General features: G+C 35.6%; 2 protein-coding genes across 2 annotated transcripts in view; one reads left to right on the top strand and one right to left on the bottom strand.

Moving 5' to 3' along the window:
• The window catches only part of LOC138716511 (hemocyanin A chain-like), a 53,548-nt gene extending 51,712 nt beyond the window's left edge, over nucleotides 1-1,836 (top strand). Inside the window, exon 10 of the mRNA XM_069849656.1 lies at nucleotides 885-1,836. Within this exon, the coding sequence (XP_069705757.1) occupies nucleotides 885-1,073 (189 nt within the window). The 3' untranslated portion in view covers nucleotides 1,074-1,836. The remainder of the gene's footprint in view (nucleotides 1-884) is intronic.
• Nucleotides 1-16,034, bottom strand: part of LOC138716507 (hemocyanin-like) — a 168,594-nt gene that overhangs the window by 143,446 nt on the left and 9,114 nt on the right. The gene's annotated exons all lie outside the window — the stretch shown is intronic.

Here is a 16,034-nt window from a genome sequence, read left to right as displayed (position 1 = left end):
GTAAAACCTGCCATTTATAATGCGTCAGCAGATGCGGATGCAACAGAACAGAGCACTAGCACACTTCACTCTTGCTCTACGAGGCTTTCTAAATCTCGCATATCCCGGGCGTTTGATAGGAAAAGGATGGCCAATTCAATGACCAGCCAGCTCCCCTCATTTGATTTCCCTTGATTGTTTCTTTAGGAGGCATATCGAAAACCTCTTTCACTAGATATTACACTGGTGGAAGACTCAGAAAGAGTCAGAAGGTTCCTGGGATATTTGGGAGAGTGAGTCAGATTTTTCTCCGACAGTGTGGTGGTAGCCAGTTCGGACAAATTTTGGTATGATACAAAATCAATTGCTAAGTTCGTGTAATCTTTGCGTATTTAACATTTTACATAAATTATTATTATTTTATTGGTAAATGTTATTCAACAATTGAAGAGTATGATTCTAAAACACGTTTAGTCCATTTTCATGAAAGAACTGGACGAGTTTTTTTTCCACTGGTCTACGGACTGAGTGAGTTTTCAAGTGACATGCACAATAACACAAACTTTTAGGCAATGATAAACGTTGTTTTGAAAGAAAATAAGATTAAAATATAGCCTAATGGTAGAGTCGCAAACATAATCATATATATTTGTATAAATCATAAAATTATCAAAATGGACTGGGAAAGTTTTGGGATCACATTCTTCATTTTTCTCCTGACATTCACATGCCCATATTGACTCAGGCTTACTCCTAGGACAAACATGTCTATTGTGAAGCTGTTATATTCCAATCCCTCTCTTAGTTCCTTCAGTGTGAGCACAACCTTTCGAAACACATTAGAAGGAAACACAAAGCATGAATTCCAGCAGATGAAAACTAATTCTGATGGTCCTCTCTTGCAGGTGAACGATCTACCCTATGATTACGAGTATGGAGGTGCTATCAGCTACTGCGGCACTCTGGCGGGACACAAGTACCCCGTCAATAAGCCCATGGGCTTCCCCTTCGACAGACAGATCGACGGAGATAATTTCTGCACACCCAATATGTTCCAGAAGGATGTCATCATCACTTTTAAGGATACCATATAGAAGGGACCGGGAATTTGAGTATTTTCTTGGGAATACAATTCTGTTTAATAGCTCTATATTATTTTCTTTCGTACAATAAAAATAAAGACTAAAACGCTACTTGTTAATTCTGATTTCCTTCAAGGCTAGTAAAATTACTAATAAACATTTGAAATAAATTCATTTACAGCAAATATAGACTGAAACGGCTAAGATATAAATGTTCATTGAAATAAATAAAAGCAATTAATACGATATTAACTAGTGTCAGAGAATACTGTTATTGCAGAGATTTTAGAAAATGAAAATTGGCTTCTAGATAATGGAAATGTTTTATGATATATATGTACAATAATGTAAAATATATAAAACAGTGTAGCCTAATTCAGTTCTCACCTAATCACAGAAATGAAAAGTTTCAACAAACCTCATCTCCATTATCATTCATAATTTCAATAATATTGAGTAAACATTTCACACGTTGTCTCGTAATGTAATCCTGTGTTTCAAACGCTGCTTTGTATAACCTGGAGAAATTGAAGTATTATTGTGAGAACATTCTATATATTATATGTGACAACTTGTGGAGAACAGTGCAGATCCATTTACGGAGACAGAATCCATAACCGGACCGAACTGTCGTAAATCTCATTAATGTGTGTAGTGTTGGTTGCCTAATGAACTGGACTAAAGTCATTGTACTTGTCACATAACGTGTCTAAACCATGTATCATATTATGCATTCACTCTTTAACAATAAAGCAACATCATATCAAATTGTTAATCGTTTAATATATCATTAGCGGTCCATTTATCCTTGATAAAAGCAACAGTACAGTCTCTTCCTAATTCCAACATCATGTATAATACCTCTTGGAAAGTTAGGGATGCGTTGTTACTGGAAAGGAAACAAAAAGTTAATAGCATTGTAAATGTTGGTCGTAAGGTAAAAGAAGAAACAGTTCCAAAAATGACTAATAGCCCTCTTCTGAATAACGTTTCCTATTACACTGATATATCACTATATCACATGATTTACAACTTCTCTCCATGATGTTAATTTTTTTTCTCGTAATCTAGATCTGCAAACCAAATACAAACACTGCCTTCAATTAATATGTTTCAGACACTGGGTTACTATTAGTAAAGTGTATAGGGACATTCTCAAGAGTATTAAAACGGTAGTACAATATACATATTAAAATATATATTGATCTATTTAAATTGTCAGATATGAGTACCATTAATTTGTCTGTATGTACTGATTCACCACTCTCGTCTGTGACTTGTATCTACTTCAAAACTGTACGGTATTGAAATATGTTTGATATATAGCGTACAGTATTTTATTGTAGACTATAAGCAACTGTTAGTAAGTCTAGGTATAGGAGATAACCCGGAGAACGCAACCCCCTTGTCCTTGTATTCCTATGGTTCTTCTTGTAATACTCTTGTTATCCTTGTATTCGTCATGATATGCTTGTATTTCTCTTGTTGTCCTTGTATTACCTTTGTTCTCCTTGTATTCCCCATCTTCTTCATGTATTTTCCTATTTCTATTGGTCTCTATCCTTTCCTTTCTTATACTTGTCTTTTTATTCTTATTGTACTCTTATTAACCTTATGTTCCCTCTGTTCTCCTTGTACTTTCTTTTTAATCTCCTTTTTCTCTTTGCATTCCTCTTTTCACCTAGAATTCCCTTGTCTTCCCCTTAATAATAATAATAATAATAATAATAATAATAATAATAATAATAATAATAATAATAATAATATTATTATTATTATTATTATTATTATTTTATTCCCCTTATTCTCATCATATTCCCTATGTTGTCTTTATATTCCCATTGATCTCATATCTTCCTTGCCTTTTTATTCCTATTGTTCTCTTTGTATTCCCACTTTCCTTAAAACAATATTTTTCTCTCTTCATAGCCTTCGGAACTGTAGATAACACCTCATTGAATCTCGCATTCCTAGTCTCCTTGTATTTTGCTTATTCTCATTGTATTATCCTTGTTCTCCTTGTATTGTCTCTTTCCTTTAACTAATTTTTTAATCTCTTCATAACCTTCGGAATTGTAGATACCATTTTATTGAACCTCGCATTTCTAGTCTCCTTGTATGTTCCTTATTCTCATTGTATTATCCTTGTTGTCTTTGTATTGCCCCTTTCCTTTAACTATTTTTTCAACCTCTTCATAGCCTTCGAAACAGTAGTACCACCTTATTGAACCTCACATTTCTAGTGTCCTTGTATTTTCCTTATTCTCATTATATTTTCCTTGTTCTCCTTGTATTGCCCCTTTCCTTTAACTAATTTTTTAATCTCTTCATAGCCTTCGAAACTGTAGATATCGCCTTATTGAACCTCGCATTTCTAGTCTTCTTGTATTTTTCTTATTCTCATTATATTTACCTTGTTCTCCTTCTATCCCCCCTTCCTTTAACAAAATTTTTAATCTCTTCATAGCCTTCGGAACTGTAGATACCGCTTGTATTGAACGTCGCATTTTTATTCTCCTTGTATTTTCATTATTTTCATTGTATTATCCTTGTTATCCTGTAACTATTTTTTAATCTCAGCGTTCGGAACTGTAGATACTGCCTGTATTGAACCTCGCATTTCTGGTCTCCTTGTTTTTCTTGTAGTCTCCTTGTTTTCTTTTTATTGTCCTTGTGCTCTCGTTCTCCTATTTTCCCTTTGTTATCACTGTATTCCCTTTGTTTTCTTTGTTTTCATTGTATTCCCATTGTTTTTCTTGTATTCCCCCTTTTTATTCGGAATTAAATCTGTTGAGTGCCCTGATTTGTCACCCAATAAATAAAGATTAATGCATTTACTGTACTACCTCGATTCATTTCTCGCAACAACCACATCTATTTCTACGTAAAGATGTGCCACATTATAAAGCTAGGCAGCTGTCGATCTTCTTATCAGCTGCTGTAATTTTCTTGTTCTTTACAATATTTACCGGACTTCAAATTTTCAAAGGGGCCTGGACTTCACTGTAGAAGTTTCCTCTATTGTGTCCCTTTTCGGTATCCAACTTGCAATTTGACAACTACATAAAACTACGATAACCTATGGAGGCCGGATCTGCATCTAAGATAAAAATTAGCATTACATTAATCGAGAACAAACATCCCTGGCGGATTTGAATCACGATAGAGATATTCACGCAACATTAAATCTGCTCGCTCTAGAACTTCATGGTGCTACCATCACAGAAGAATGCAGGACAGAGCCGCGCACCTGCCATCTAGTAGGTAGTTACGTAACTACAGGCGAGACAGGGGCGCTGCGAGGCAAATCTAGCTGGACAAAATAACTTTATGTAAATATTTTCATGAAACTTGATAGTATAGTAGTTACAAGTACAGTAGTATATTGAATCACAATATTGAGAAACCTCACATTTCCATTTTTTGTTATTTATTCATTTATTTTTTTAACGAAATTGAGTTATATATTTGATTTCGTATTCTAAACATGTAGACTCATGATATTATGAAGAGAAACCCCACATATTCCCATCAACATTCATTTTAGCTAAAGTGTTAAGAAAAAATAATTTGAGCACAAATCTAGGACCTATGATGTTTTTTGTATCTCCTGAAAAGTTTAGTTTTCTAGACATGCGAGGTTTCTCAATATTCCGGTTCAATTTGTTTTGTATACAAACTCTGAGTGCAGTGTTTCCGAATCTTTTGTGCCTGATATCGACATTAAAAGGCTTTGTCACTGGTGACGTTTACCTTATCATCAATTTTATCACAGACGTATTCACGAATAAAAAACTTGCGGATTTTTTGTTGCAAATTATAGTCCATACCTAATACTAATGAAAAGACGAACTAAATCCACTTATTTTCGATTTTCATTATTCTGCTTATAGTCCAGGATGCTAGATATCTATTTCACATGTAATCCTAATTTTAAATGTCCGAACTCATCCTCAAACACATTTTCCTGTGTCAAAATAGCCCAACTCCATACACTAAAATCCTGATTATACGTATGTTACAATAGCAACAGTTTACACTCAGACTTCTTAATTTATTACTTGAGGCGCTATCAAAAACATCTTGTATCAATCACGCAGATATCAGAGTAAAATTAAAAAATGTATCTGAAATTATTGTTGTCTTCAAGTTGGAATCTTTTCATATTGGATGATTCAATTTTGGGTTTGTAACAGTATTCCGAAAGATAATTTCTCCGGCATTTCGCAACTACTTACAGATTCCAACCTCGTAGTTGCATCGAAGGATCGCATACTTTACAGGATGCATATTGCATGGCCCTGTTCTATGGGATATTCAACCATAATATACAAGAAAGATGAATGCTCCTCCTAAGTCTAAACCAGAAAACTGTAAACGTCAAAGAAGTTAAATTTAATATATTTTTTTTATTTCTTATTTACAGAAGTTTGTCTTTAATTCCTGTTTTTCAGATATTCCCATATTGACATATTAATAGATGATGATTAATATCTCACTATTTTTTTACTGGCGATATCAGTATTGCTGTGTTACAGATATTTGGATTGACAGAGAATAGACGAGATTATCAGAAATACGTGACCTTTCTGTAAACTGTATCTAATGTTAGTGGTCCCTACCTCACAAACATTCTGCATAGTAACTCAATTCGTTACTAGTTTAATAACCAGCAGAGTCTTAAAAGAATCAATTTGATTACACTGTTGAATAATGCATTTATCTAATTATGTATTTTGCACTGCAACTTCTACACTCTCTACGTAAATGAGCCTTGTACTATTCCCTTCCTTCATACTCCTGGAAAACCAATTGGCTTTGAAAATAGAATTTTTGTATTTTGAACACTCTAAATGCTAGGTTGTTACATAATTTCGTGGCGTTAATCACAACACTGAGTTGTTAGAAGATAGTTTATCGTTTGTCATATCATTTATTTATAATGTTGTGTCTGTAAATACTCACTGAATTTTGCGGATGTGAAGAAAGTTTGTGCTATTTGTGGGCTAAAGAAGATGGAGTGTCAAGTGAAAAAGAAAACAAACACTCCCGACCTGTCGTTGTCGATTTTATGAAACGTTCTATGTGACAGTCATTTCATTTAGTTTTATCACAAAGGGCAGGTCTTTCACTGTAAACCCAGCTTTCTCCAATCTTTCCTATTTTCTGCCTTCCATTAGTTTCCTCATACGGTCCCTATATCTTAATGTCGTCTATGATCCGATATTTTATTCTACTCCGAACTCTTCTCCCGTTCACCATTCCTTCCAGTGCATCCTTCAGGAGGCAGTTTCTTCTCAGCCAGTAACCCAACCAATTTCTTTTCCTCTTCTTCGTCAGTTTGAGTATCATTCTTTCTTCACCCTCTCTTTACAACACAGCTTCATTTCTTACTCTCTCTGTCCACTTCACACATTCCATTCTTCTCCATATCCACATTTCGAATGCTTCTATTCTCTTCTCTTCACTTCGTCGTAATGTCCATGTTTCTACCCCATACAAAGCCACACTCCTTACAAAGTATAGGCTATGTAACAGTACAGAGGATAATTTTTCAGGAGGAAGAAAAAATTAAATATCAATAGGCAATGCCATTAATGTGTATTATATTCACCACCGAATTATCTAATATTCTTGTGTAGACCTATTGGTATGTAATTACTTTTTCCTTCCACCTGAAAAAATTATGCTCTTCACGTCACTGAAGGTTTCATAAAATCAACAACGATATCTGTCGTTGAGTTTAATAGAGGATAAAAGGCAGCGGAGACGGCTCGAAACATTTGTGCCGTGTACAGGTGGAAACACTGCAAGAAAATTATTCTTCCTATAGCATTCCCCAGAACGCCAGCAAGGAAGGAGGCTGGCCTAGAGACGAGTGGTGTTGCCTGCTCTAAAATTGGGTACGCAGCGAACCTTGTGTAGTTAGCCGGTGTGGGTTGGGAATATGCTTAGCTTGAGAGACCGCAATAAATCTCCTAAGGTCGCAGTGCTGGGTCGTAGCGCCCTCCTTCCGAAATTAAATTCGGTTCATTCTGTCACAGTGAAAGTTTTCGTTGAATAATTCTAAATACAGCAAATCACTAAAAATGTCGAAATTTTGCTTTCAACTTGAAAAAGCTATTGTTTGTTTATGACATAGATATTATACTAATCCAACAGCCATTCCATCGTTACGAGAAAATCTGCATTCACAGCCCACAGATACTCACATTTTCACAAATTGGTGAGTAAGGCTGTTGATTGAGAACGTGCGTTTATGGACAACGACGAATAAGAACCTCGCTACGATCTTACTTGCGTGTATTACAGTTACGATTAGTTTCACGAACTTATGTCTATGTCCAGCTATTTATGATAACTTAATATCTATACTAGGGATGGCCAAAAATAACCGCTTATTTTGATAAAATAACCGAAAGACCGGTTATTTTTTAAAATACTCACCGAATCAATTCTATTTCAAATTTATCTCACATTTAATGTCAATCGAACACTGTTATTTTTATTATTTTGTACTATACAAATTGTTTCGTAGGCCATATCTAGATGGGGTAGGCTATGCGATATTGCTTTTCTTACTTTATCTGTTCATAGATGGCAAAATGAATTTCGACTTCGAATCAATTTGAATAATACAGTATAATCACAGTCTACTATATACAGTCACGAAGCTTGAGTTTTGAGGGTGCTAAAAACAATAGACTGTGACGGTACTATTTTGCACTGCCTGTAATGAGGCGATATTAGCGATCCTAGTGGTGAGCAACTATCTAATGTTCGCATATTTACTACGTATTGAGCTTTGCGACTGTATACACTAGACTGTGGTAGAATGCCTCTCCTATTCACAGACTCTGGTTGGCTTATAATATATGATGCGTTCAGAGCTAAAGTGGATCAAGTCACAAATTTTCATAAATTTAGTTTAATTCATTTTGTGATTATCTGAAGTTGGATCTTTTCCGAACAGTAATGGATCAAGTCTTAATTCCATGCATTCCCCGGTAGATGACACCAGTCACTTTTGACTAAGATTATTTGTTCACGATGTTCTGAGCCATAGTTGCATTAATTAACATCACAATTGTTTATATTTTATAAATCTAGAATTTGAGAATGGAGCAATAAAATTATTGCTAGTGAAATTAGATAATCCACTAGAGCAAGTTAACTTTAAGTCCTATTATTTCAAAACTACGTCTCATGGACTCGATCCAATTTAGCTCTGAACGCCTCATATACCTGCGAATATTGGAGCATTTTAAACGGCAAAAAACTTTTTTTTCTAATGTCATAAGTTATTGATATTATATATAATTGTCCCATTAGGTCTCTAGCTTCCCAATAACGATCATTTTCACAGGTGGACTTCAGGGATTGACATTATCATAGATGTTCTCTGTTCATACGGCGAGAAACTTTGATTGCCCGTCGAAGTGCATCATAATAAAGATAATTATTGTAAAAATTATGTAGTTTGTGTTATTTTTTATTTATCTTACCTATAATCCCAAATGTGAGTGAAATGATTAACTACAGTAATGCAATTTCATAACCTCTTATTATTTTTTGTATTTTGTTAGGGATGTCATTGATGATCTTCAGCATCTAATGACGTTCTTTTAACTATCTTGTGATTGGTTTACATTACAGCCGATTGCAAATTGTTCTTTGATTTCTATTGCAACTAACCGCTCATTTTGTTTTCCGGACTAATTTGCCGACTTTAAAATGTTAAAAAAAAGTTATAAGCGGAAAACCGGTTAACCAATTATTTTTGATCGGTCAACTTACTTCAGGTTAGATTAATTTTAAAATAACCGGTTAACCGGAAACGGGTTATTTTCGAATAACCTCCCACCTATAATCTACGTATACCAGGAACTGTGAAAATATAACTTCCAATAACTGCATTCCTGGTAATAAATGGTAATAAATTCCTGAACAATTCTCATAATTTAAATTCGGAAGGCTTTAAATATAATAACACAGTAAAAATAATTAAACACAAAAGTACAGAGAATTCATAACATTATCTAGACGTGATAGGGACAACTTGTAACACGATTCGACATACATAGGCTACACAATACTTTATCAAGAAAACCTTACCATGGCAAACCTTCAAGTCTTAACTTAACAAGAAAACGTTACAACACTCATTAACAAATGAAATAAACGTCTATAAACACTACACCAAGAATGTAAAGCATTTTGATCTACTTCACATTACTATATGAATAAGAAGACGTCGATCCAATCTACTGTATATTCAACTTAAAAAAATCCATACAAAAACTACATAACATAACCCATGTATTACTCAACAACTTTCACGGGGCACAAAACCAATAAATCGAGACGATATTCGTCACATGAATAGAATAAGATTAACCTTCATACAGGATGATTCACGAGGATTTATCGCCACTTATGAGCTTATTTCCGAAGACATTTTGAGCAAAAAATGTCATATAAACATGTGTCCTATTCTCAATATTTTCAGAGTTACACTAATTTCAAGTTGTAACTAAAACACCGTTTTTCTTCAGTTTTAAGGGTAAAAGAATATTACAAATAGAGAGTGAACTATTCAGAAGCATCATTTCTTTAACTGGCTAGTGTTCTGAAGCTAAAAATGTGTTCTTAATCGTTTTGGTCAGATTTTGTTTTTCATCTTTCAATTAAAAATTATATTATTCTTACGCACGTATTACAAAAATTGTTACAAATCGTACAACTTCAGGAACTTGATTCTTTACAGTTTAATTATGCATCCTAGAGTAAAGTCTCACAGAATTTACAAGAGTGGCGTGAATTCTAACAATATTGTTGTGATAAATCCGCAAGAAAAATTTAATTTTGTAGTTTAAAAAAAATCTCTACGATGCAACTATGAAATTCACAACACATTTTCAGCTTCAGAATATTATATAATTAAAGAAATGATACCACTGAATAGTTCACTCTTTATCTTTTACTCTTAAAACCAAAGAATTGTGGTATTTCGCAAACAACTTAAGATTAATGTAACTTTGAAAATATTGAGATTAGGACTCATGTTTATATGACATATTTTGCTCAGAATATCTTCGGAAATAAGCTCCGTAAGTGACGGTAAATCCTCGTGAGTCACTCTGTATATATAATGTTTTTTAACATTTAATGTTATGATAAATTTTAATAATATATTGATTTCAATACAAAAGTAATAATTCATATAGTTTATAAATGAACAAGCTTATAACACCATTGCAATATAGAAAACATAATACGTAATTATATAAATAAGACTCGTGGGATCGTTGTAAATGACATATTAATTTTAAGACATTTGACAAGGTTATTATAGTATATAACCACGATGTAGGCCTAATACGAAATGTTTGTAATCATAAAACGGAATTTAGGTTATACAGAGTGTTTAAAAAATACGGGGCATAATTTCAGGTATGTATTTCCCACATGTAGACAATCAAAATAGTTCATTACAACATGTGTCTGGAAATGCTTCATTTCCGAGTTATGGCCTTCACAACATTGAAATTCACCGGAACGTTTTTCTTTCCGCAGCTCGTTGTCATTACATAAGATGTTCAAAATGTCCACCTCCTGTTTGAATACAGACCTCACATCGATGTCTCATTGACCTGCGAACACGATCCCAAACTCCAGGAGTATTGCGTATGTCCTCAGAACATGCCACAATTCGATTCCGAAGGAATTACAAATCAGGCACCGGAGACGAATAAACCAATGATTTTAAATGGCCCCACAAGTAGAAATCGAGAGGGTTCAGATCAGGTGAGCGTGGAGGCCAAGCAATTGGGCCACCTCTACCTATCCATCGATTAGGAAACCTTCGATCCAAGTACCGGCGAGCCGTACGACTGAAGTGTGCAGGAGCGCCATCATGCAAGAAGTGAATGTGTTGACGATTGATCAGTGGAGTGTCTTCTAAAACATGAGGTGTGGTGTTTTCCAGGAAGTTTGTGTACGCCTGCCCCGTAAGTCTGTTTACAAGTACATGGGGTCCAACTAATCGATCACCAATGATACCGGCCCACATGTTGAGGGAGAACCGCACCTGGTGATGAGATGGAACAGTTGTACGTGGGTTTTCATACGCCCATACATGCTGATTGTGGAAATTTGTTATGCCATCTCGTATGAACTGTGCTTCATCTGTAAATAATACTAAGGCAGGAAAGTTCGGATTTACACCACACTGCTGCAAGAACCACTGACAGAACCTAACTCTTGCAGGTTAATCTGCTGGTGATAGGGCCTGTACACGTTGCAAATGATAAGGATACAATTGATACTCTTTCAACAGTCTCCAGACAGTCAGTCGTATGAGGAACATTGACTTGCAACGCTACCCTTCGTGTGCTGATAGAAGGAGTCATGTTCACAGCCTCCAGAATCTCCTCCTGTACTTCTGGAGTTGTAGATCTTGGTCGTCCCCTTCCCAAACCAGGAGAGTTAAATTTTCCATACTCGCACAGACGGTAATGGAGACGTACAAATGTCTTCCGATCTGGACATTGTCGCTGTGGGTACCTCTCCTGGTACAAACGACGAGCCAGCGCAGCATTGCCGTCCGCCTTACCGTACATGAAGTGTATCTCTGCCAGCTCTTGATTTGAATACATGTCGCAAAGTCTAACGCCTACGCAACACTAAATGTAACCTTTTCCTCGGAATGAACTGTCAGAGTGCCCTCTTAATGTCTCCTTTGACGGCAACGACCTGCGGAAAGAACAACGTTCCGGTGAATTTCAAAGTTGTGAAGGCCGTAACTCGGAAATAAAGCATCTCCGGACACTTGTTGTAATGAACTATTTTGATTGTCTACATGTGGGAAATACATACCTGAAATTTTTCCCCGTATTTTTTAAACACCCTGTATAGATATTGCAATTAACTGTATCTGAAGATGCTCTAGTAAGACGAAAACGTTTATATAATGTATTATTTTAATACTTAACGTGTATTAACGAGTGTTAACAAATTGAAAATGATAAGTCAAATGATTGAAAATAAACGCTCTTCATATACACAAAAGTACAGGTTGGAAATGACTTTCTAAATTTCTAGAATGCTTTAAACCATATTTATCTATATATTGTATTTTACTTAGCGATGAAATCATATCCATATACATATACAGACCTAAAAACAACACAATATTGATAGCTACTAACTCAACCAACATTCTGCGGACAACTGAATTGATCCCTGTTCGCGAATTAGAAGAGCTTTCCACTCAGTTTCATTGACATACCAAATCCAGCATCAGACATCCTCTATTAATTATTTTTTGTCCCTCTTGACGAAATAACGAGGTAGTAGAGAGCCGATAGCAGTGCTGCTGTACGGTGGAAAGAACAAACAGCGGGAGAAAATGTCACCGGTCGGGTTTTAATTAAAGTGATAACGTGCGACGCACAAAGGCTAAGTTTTAGGGGTGAGAGAGGAAAAAATCTGCACACTGCAGGAAATTAGTCCGACAAACAACGTCTGTATTTGAGCCTCCTTGCTCTATCATTAAGATATAAAAAGCCTTCCTTTATTATAACACATTGCAAGATTAGCTGTACAAACTTTTATCATAATACCGAATTAGGTAGAGGAACAAATAGCAGGATAACATTAGACTCCCTTAGAAACCAAACAAATCATACACATCTCATAGAAGAAATCAGAAGAGAAGTAAAGGAGGCAGAGAGGAAGAGCTGGAATATAGAATTCAGGACACGTGGGGAATGAATTAGCAGATCAACTTGCGAAGTAGGCAGCACGCTCCGAAGATATTCAAGAGAGCTACAGCAAGACACCAAAAAGTGCAGTGAAAAGTGAAATACACAACCTCAGTTTAGTGAAGTGGCAAAACGAATGGGACAATACAACAAAAGGACAAATCACAAAATCTTTTTTCCCCAAATATAAACGATCGGTTAAAACTAAAACTTAACATAACCCCGAACTTCAAAACCATAATAATAGGACACGGACATATAAAATCTTATCTACATAAATAGAAAATTTCAGATAGCCCATTATGTCCATGCAACAATGACGAACAAGCAATAGATAATTTGTTATGCAATTGTAAATTACATTCTGAAAGCGGCCGTTCCCAATACTGAAAACTGGCCAGTGAGTAAAGACAAACTAGTGTACAAATACCATAAGATCTTGATCAAATTTACTAACAATATATAATTTGACAAATTACAATGAAAGAAAAGTACAAAATTCATCCATCTATATTGCCTATAAAATAACTCTTAGAATAATATAAAGTAATTATATGAGCCGTTCTGAGCAGAAGTGGTGTTAAGTGAATTTTGACTTACACCACTTTTGCTCTGAATGGCTCAATTAAATAATATACAAAATACAATTTCTACTTTCTTTTTGTTTTTTTTCTCTCTCTCTCAACCTCTCTGTTCTTCGTATATACAGTTACAGGCAAAATATATATTCATGTCATTTAAATTTGTATAATAACGACCGAATCATTAGCCTAGTTTATATGAGCCGTTCAGAGCAAAAGTGGTGTAAGTCAAAATTGACTTGCACCACTTCTGCTCTGAACGGCTCATATGAACATAGTTTAAGGTAAATCAATTCATGTAGTATTACTCCAGTAATTGAGCATGCAGGTTGTAAATAAAAAAATAGGTAGAGGAACAGATTCTGACTTGGCTGAACGAGTACAGTTCAATTAATAATGTATCTCGTTATAATACAGCGAATCCGATTTCGCTTTTAGACTTGAAAATAAAGATTGGAAGTGTGTATACTTCCCTTGCTTGTTATCGTCCTGTTAATGGTAATTGGTTACCACAATACCGGAGAGACTAATTTTATTACATATAAATATCTAGCGATTGTTCACAATTTTCACAAAAATTAGGTTACAGGCTTTATCAAAGCTCAATCTCTGAACATAGATGATGATTATTGTAATGATTATTGCTGTGTACATGAGGATCTTCTATAATATATAACTACTTCGTCCACATCTGTAAAGTAACGGTTAGCGCGTCTGGCCGCGAAACCAGGTGGCCCGGGTTCGATTCCCGATTGGGGCAAGTTACCTGGTTGAGATTTTTTCCGGGGTTTTCCTTCAACCCAATATGAGCAAATGCTGGGTAACTTTCGGTGCTGGACCCCGGATTCATTTCACCGGCATTATTACGTTCAATCCATTCAGACGCTAAATAACATAAGATGTTGATAAAGCGTCGTAAAAGAACCTAATAATATAAAATATAACTACCCGGCCCCGGAACAATTTTTCCTTTGAAATTATTCAAATCTGCTTTACAGGAAGCTTTACCTGAAAGACTAGATTTGCATAATACATACGTCACTGTGTACGCTAACAGAAAACCACAATTCCAAGTCACACAGAGTTTGTGTGCACTCGATGTGGGTCTCTGGTGTTTCGTCAGCCCACGCGAGTTGTGTGGATATAAAGAGAAAAGTTGAGACGATGGCGGGTAGAGTTCCCGCGTAGCTCAGTTGGCAACGCGCTGGTACGTTCAACCAGAGGTCCCGGGATCGATACCCGGCCCCGGAACAATTTTTCTCTTGAAATTATTCAAATGCTTTACAGGAAGCTTTACCTGAAAGACTAGATTTGCATAAAATATAACTATTTCAAATACTTATTGCACGGAAAGAAAATAAACATATTTTTTCTGAAGCTTCTCACTTATAATAGTTGCTTCTCCTCGGTTGTCTAATATTCGAGCTAATAATGTTCTAAAATCAAAAGCATAGTGTCACCGAAAGAATCTGTGAGATCCAAACTATTAATGCTGGCAGTAGTAGTAGTATTATCCTAGTACTAGTAGCAATAATAGTTGAAATGAGCCTATTGCTAGTAGAAAAAAATTATGGTTTATTTAACGACGCTCGCAACTGCCGAGGTTATATCAGCGCCGCCGGTGTGCTGGAAGTTTGTCCCACAGGAGTTCTTTTACATGCCAGTAAATCTACTAACATGAGGCTGTCACATTTAGGCACACTTAAATACCATCGATGTGGGACGGGATCGAACCCGCAACCTCGAGCACAGAAGGCCAGCGCTAAAAGGGCTGCGCTACCCAGGCCGACACTAGTAGCAATAATAGTTGTATTAGTTGTAGTTGTTGGTATAATTTCATTATTATTATTATTATTATTATTATTATTATTATTATTATTAATATTAGTAGTAGTAGTAGTAGTAGTAGTACTAGTAGTAGTAGTAGTAGTAGTAGTAGTAGTAGTAGTAGTAGTAGTAATAGTAGTAGCAGTAGTAGTAGCAGTAGTAGTAACAGTAGTAGTAGCAGTAGTCATATTTTAATTAGGTTATTTTACGACGCTGTATCGACATCTTTGGTTATTTAGCGTCTGAATGAGATGGTGATAATGGCGGTGAAATGAGTCCGGGGTCCAGAACTGAAAGTTACCCAGCATTAGCTCAAATTGGGTTGAGGAAATACCCCGGAAAAAGCCTCAATCAGGTAACTTGCCCGGGCTACCTGATTTCGCGGCCAGACGCGCTAACCGTTACTCCACAGGTGTGGACAATAGTCATAATAGTAGTAGCAGTTGTACTAGTAGAAGTAGTTGTAATAGTGGTAAATGTAGTAGTATTTGTACTGAGTGAATAATCCTCGGCGCATCCGCATCTACTGCTTGTGGGTCTTAGGTGAGTCAAGTCGAGAACCGAGGTGAACGTGTGTCAGGAAGTCCGTAGAAAATCTTCCTACATTTTGTCGCATAAGTTATCACTAATAAACACTTAAAAAGCACATTAATAGCGGTGACCAAGTTAAACAAATGGTACAGAGAATAATTTGTTGTAGAAAAGATTTCAAGGGTCTCTCTTCATTTAGCTCCCGAGATGAATTTCTGAGTTTTCACGAAGAAGATTAAAGAGGGATTCTATCCTAGTTAGATTTTGTA

Source organism: Periplaneta americana, chromosome 16 (assembly GCF_040183065.1).
Source record: "Periplaneta americana isolate PAMFEO1 chromosome 16, P.americana_PAMFEO1_priV1, whole genome shotgun sequence".
Taxonomy (NCBI): Eukaryota; Metazoa; Arthropoda; class Insecta; order Blattodea; family Blattidae; genus Periplaneta; species Periplaneta americana.
The sequence above is the reverse complement of the archived record's forward strand: the minus strand, read 5'-3'. Positions and strand labels throughout refer to the sequence as shown.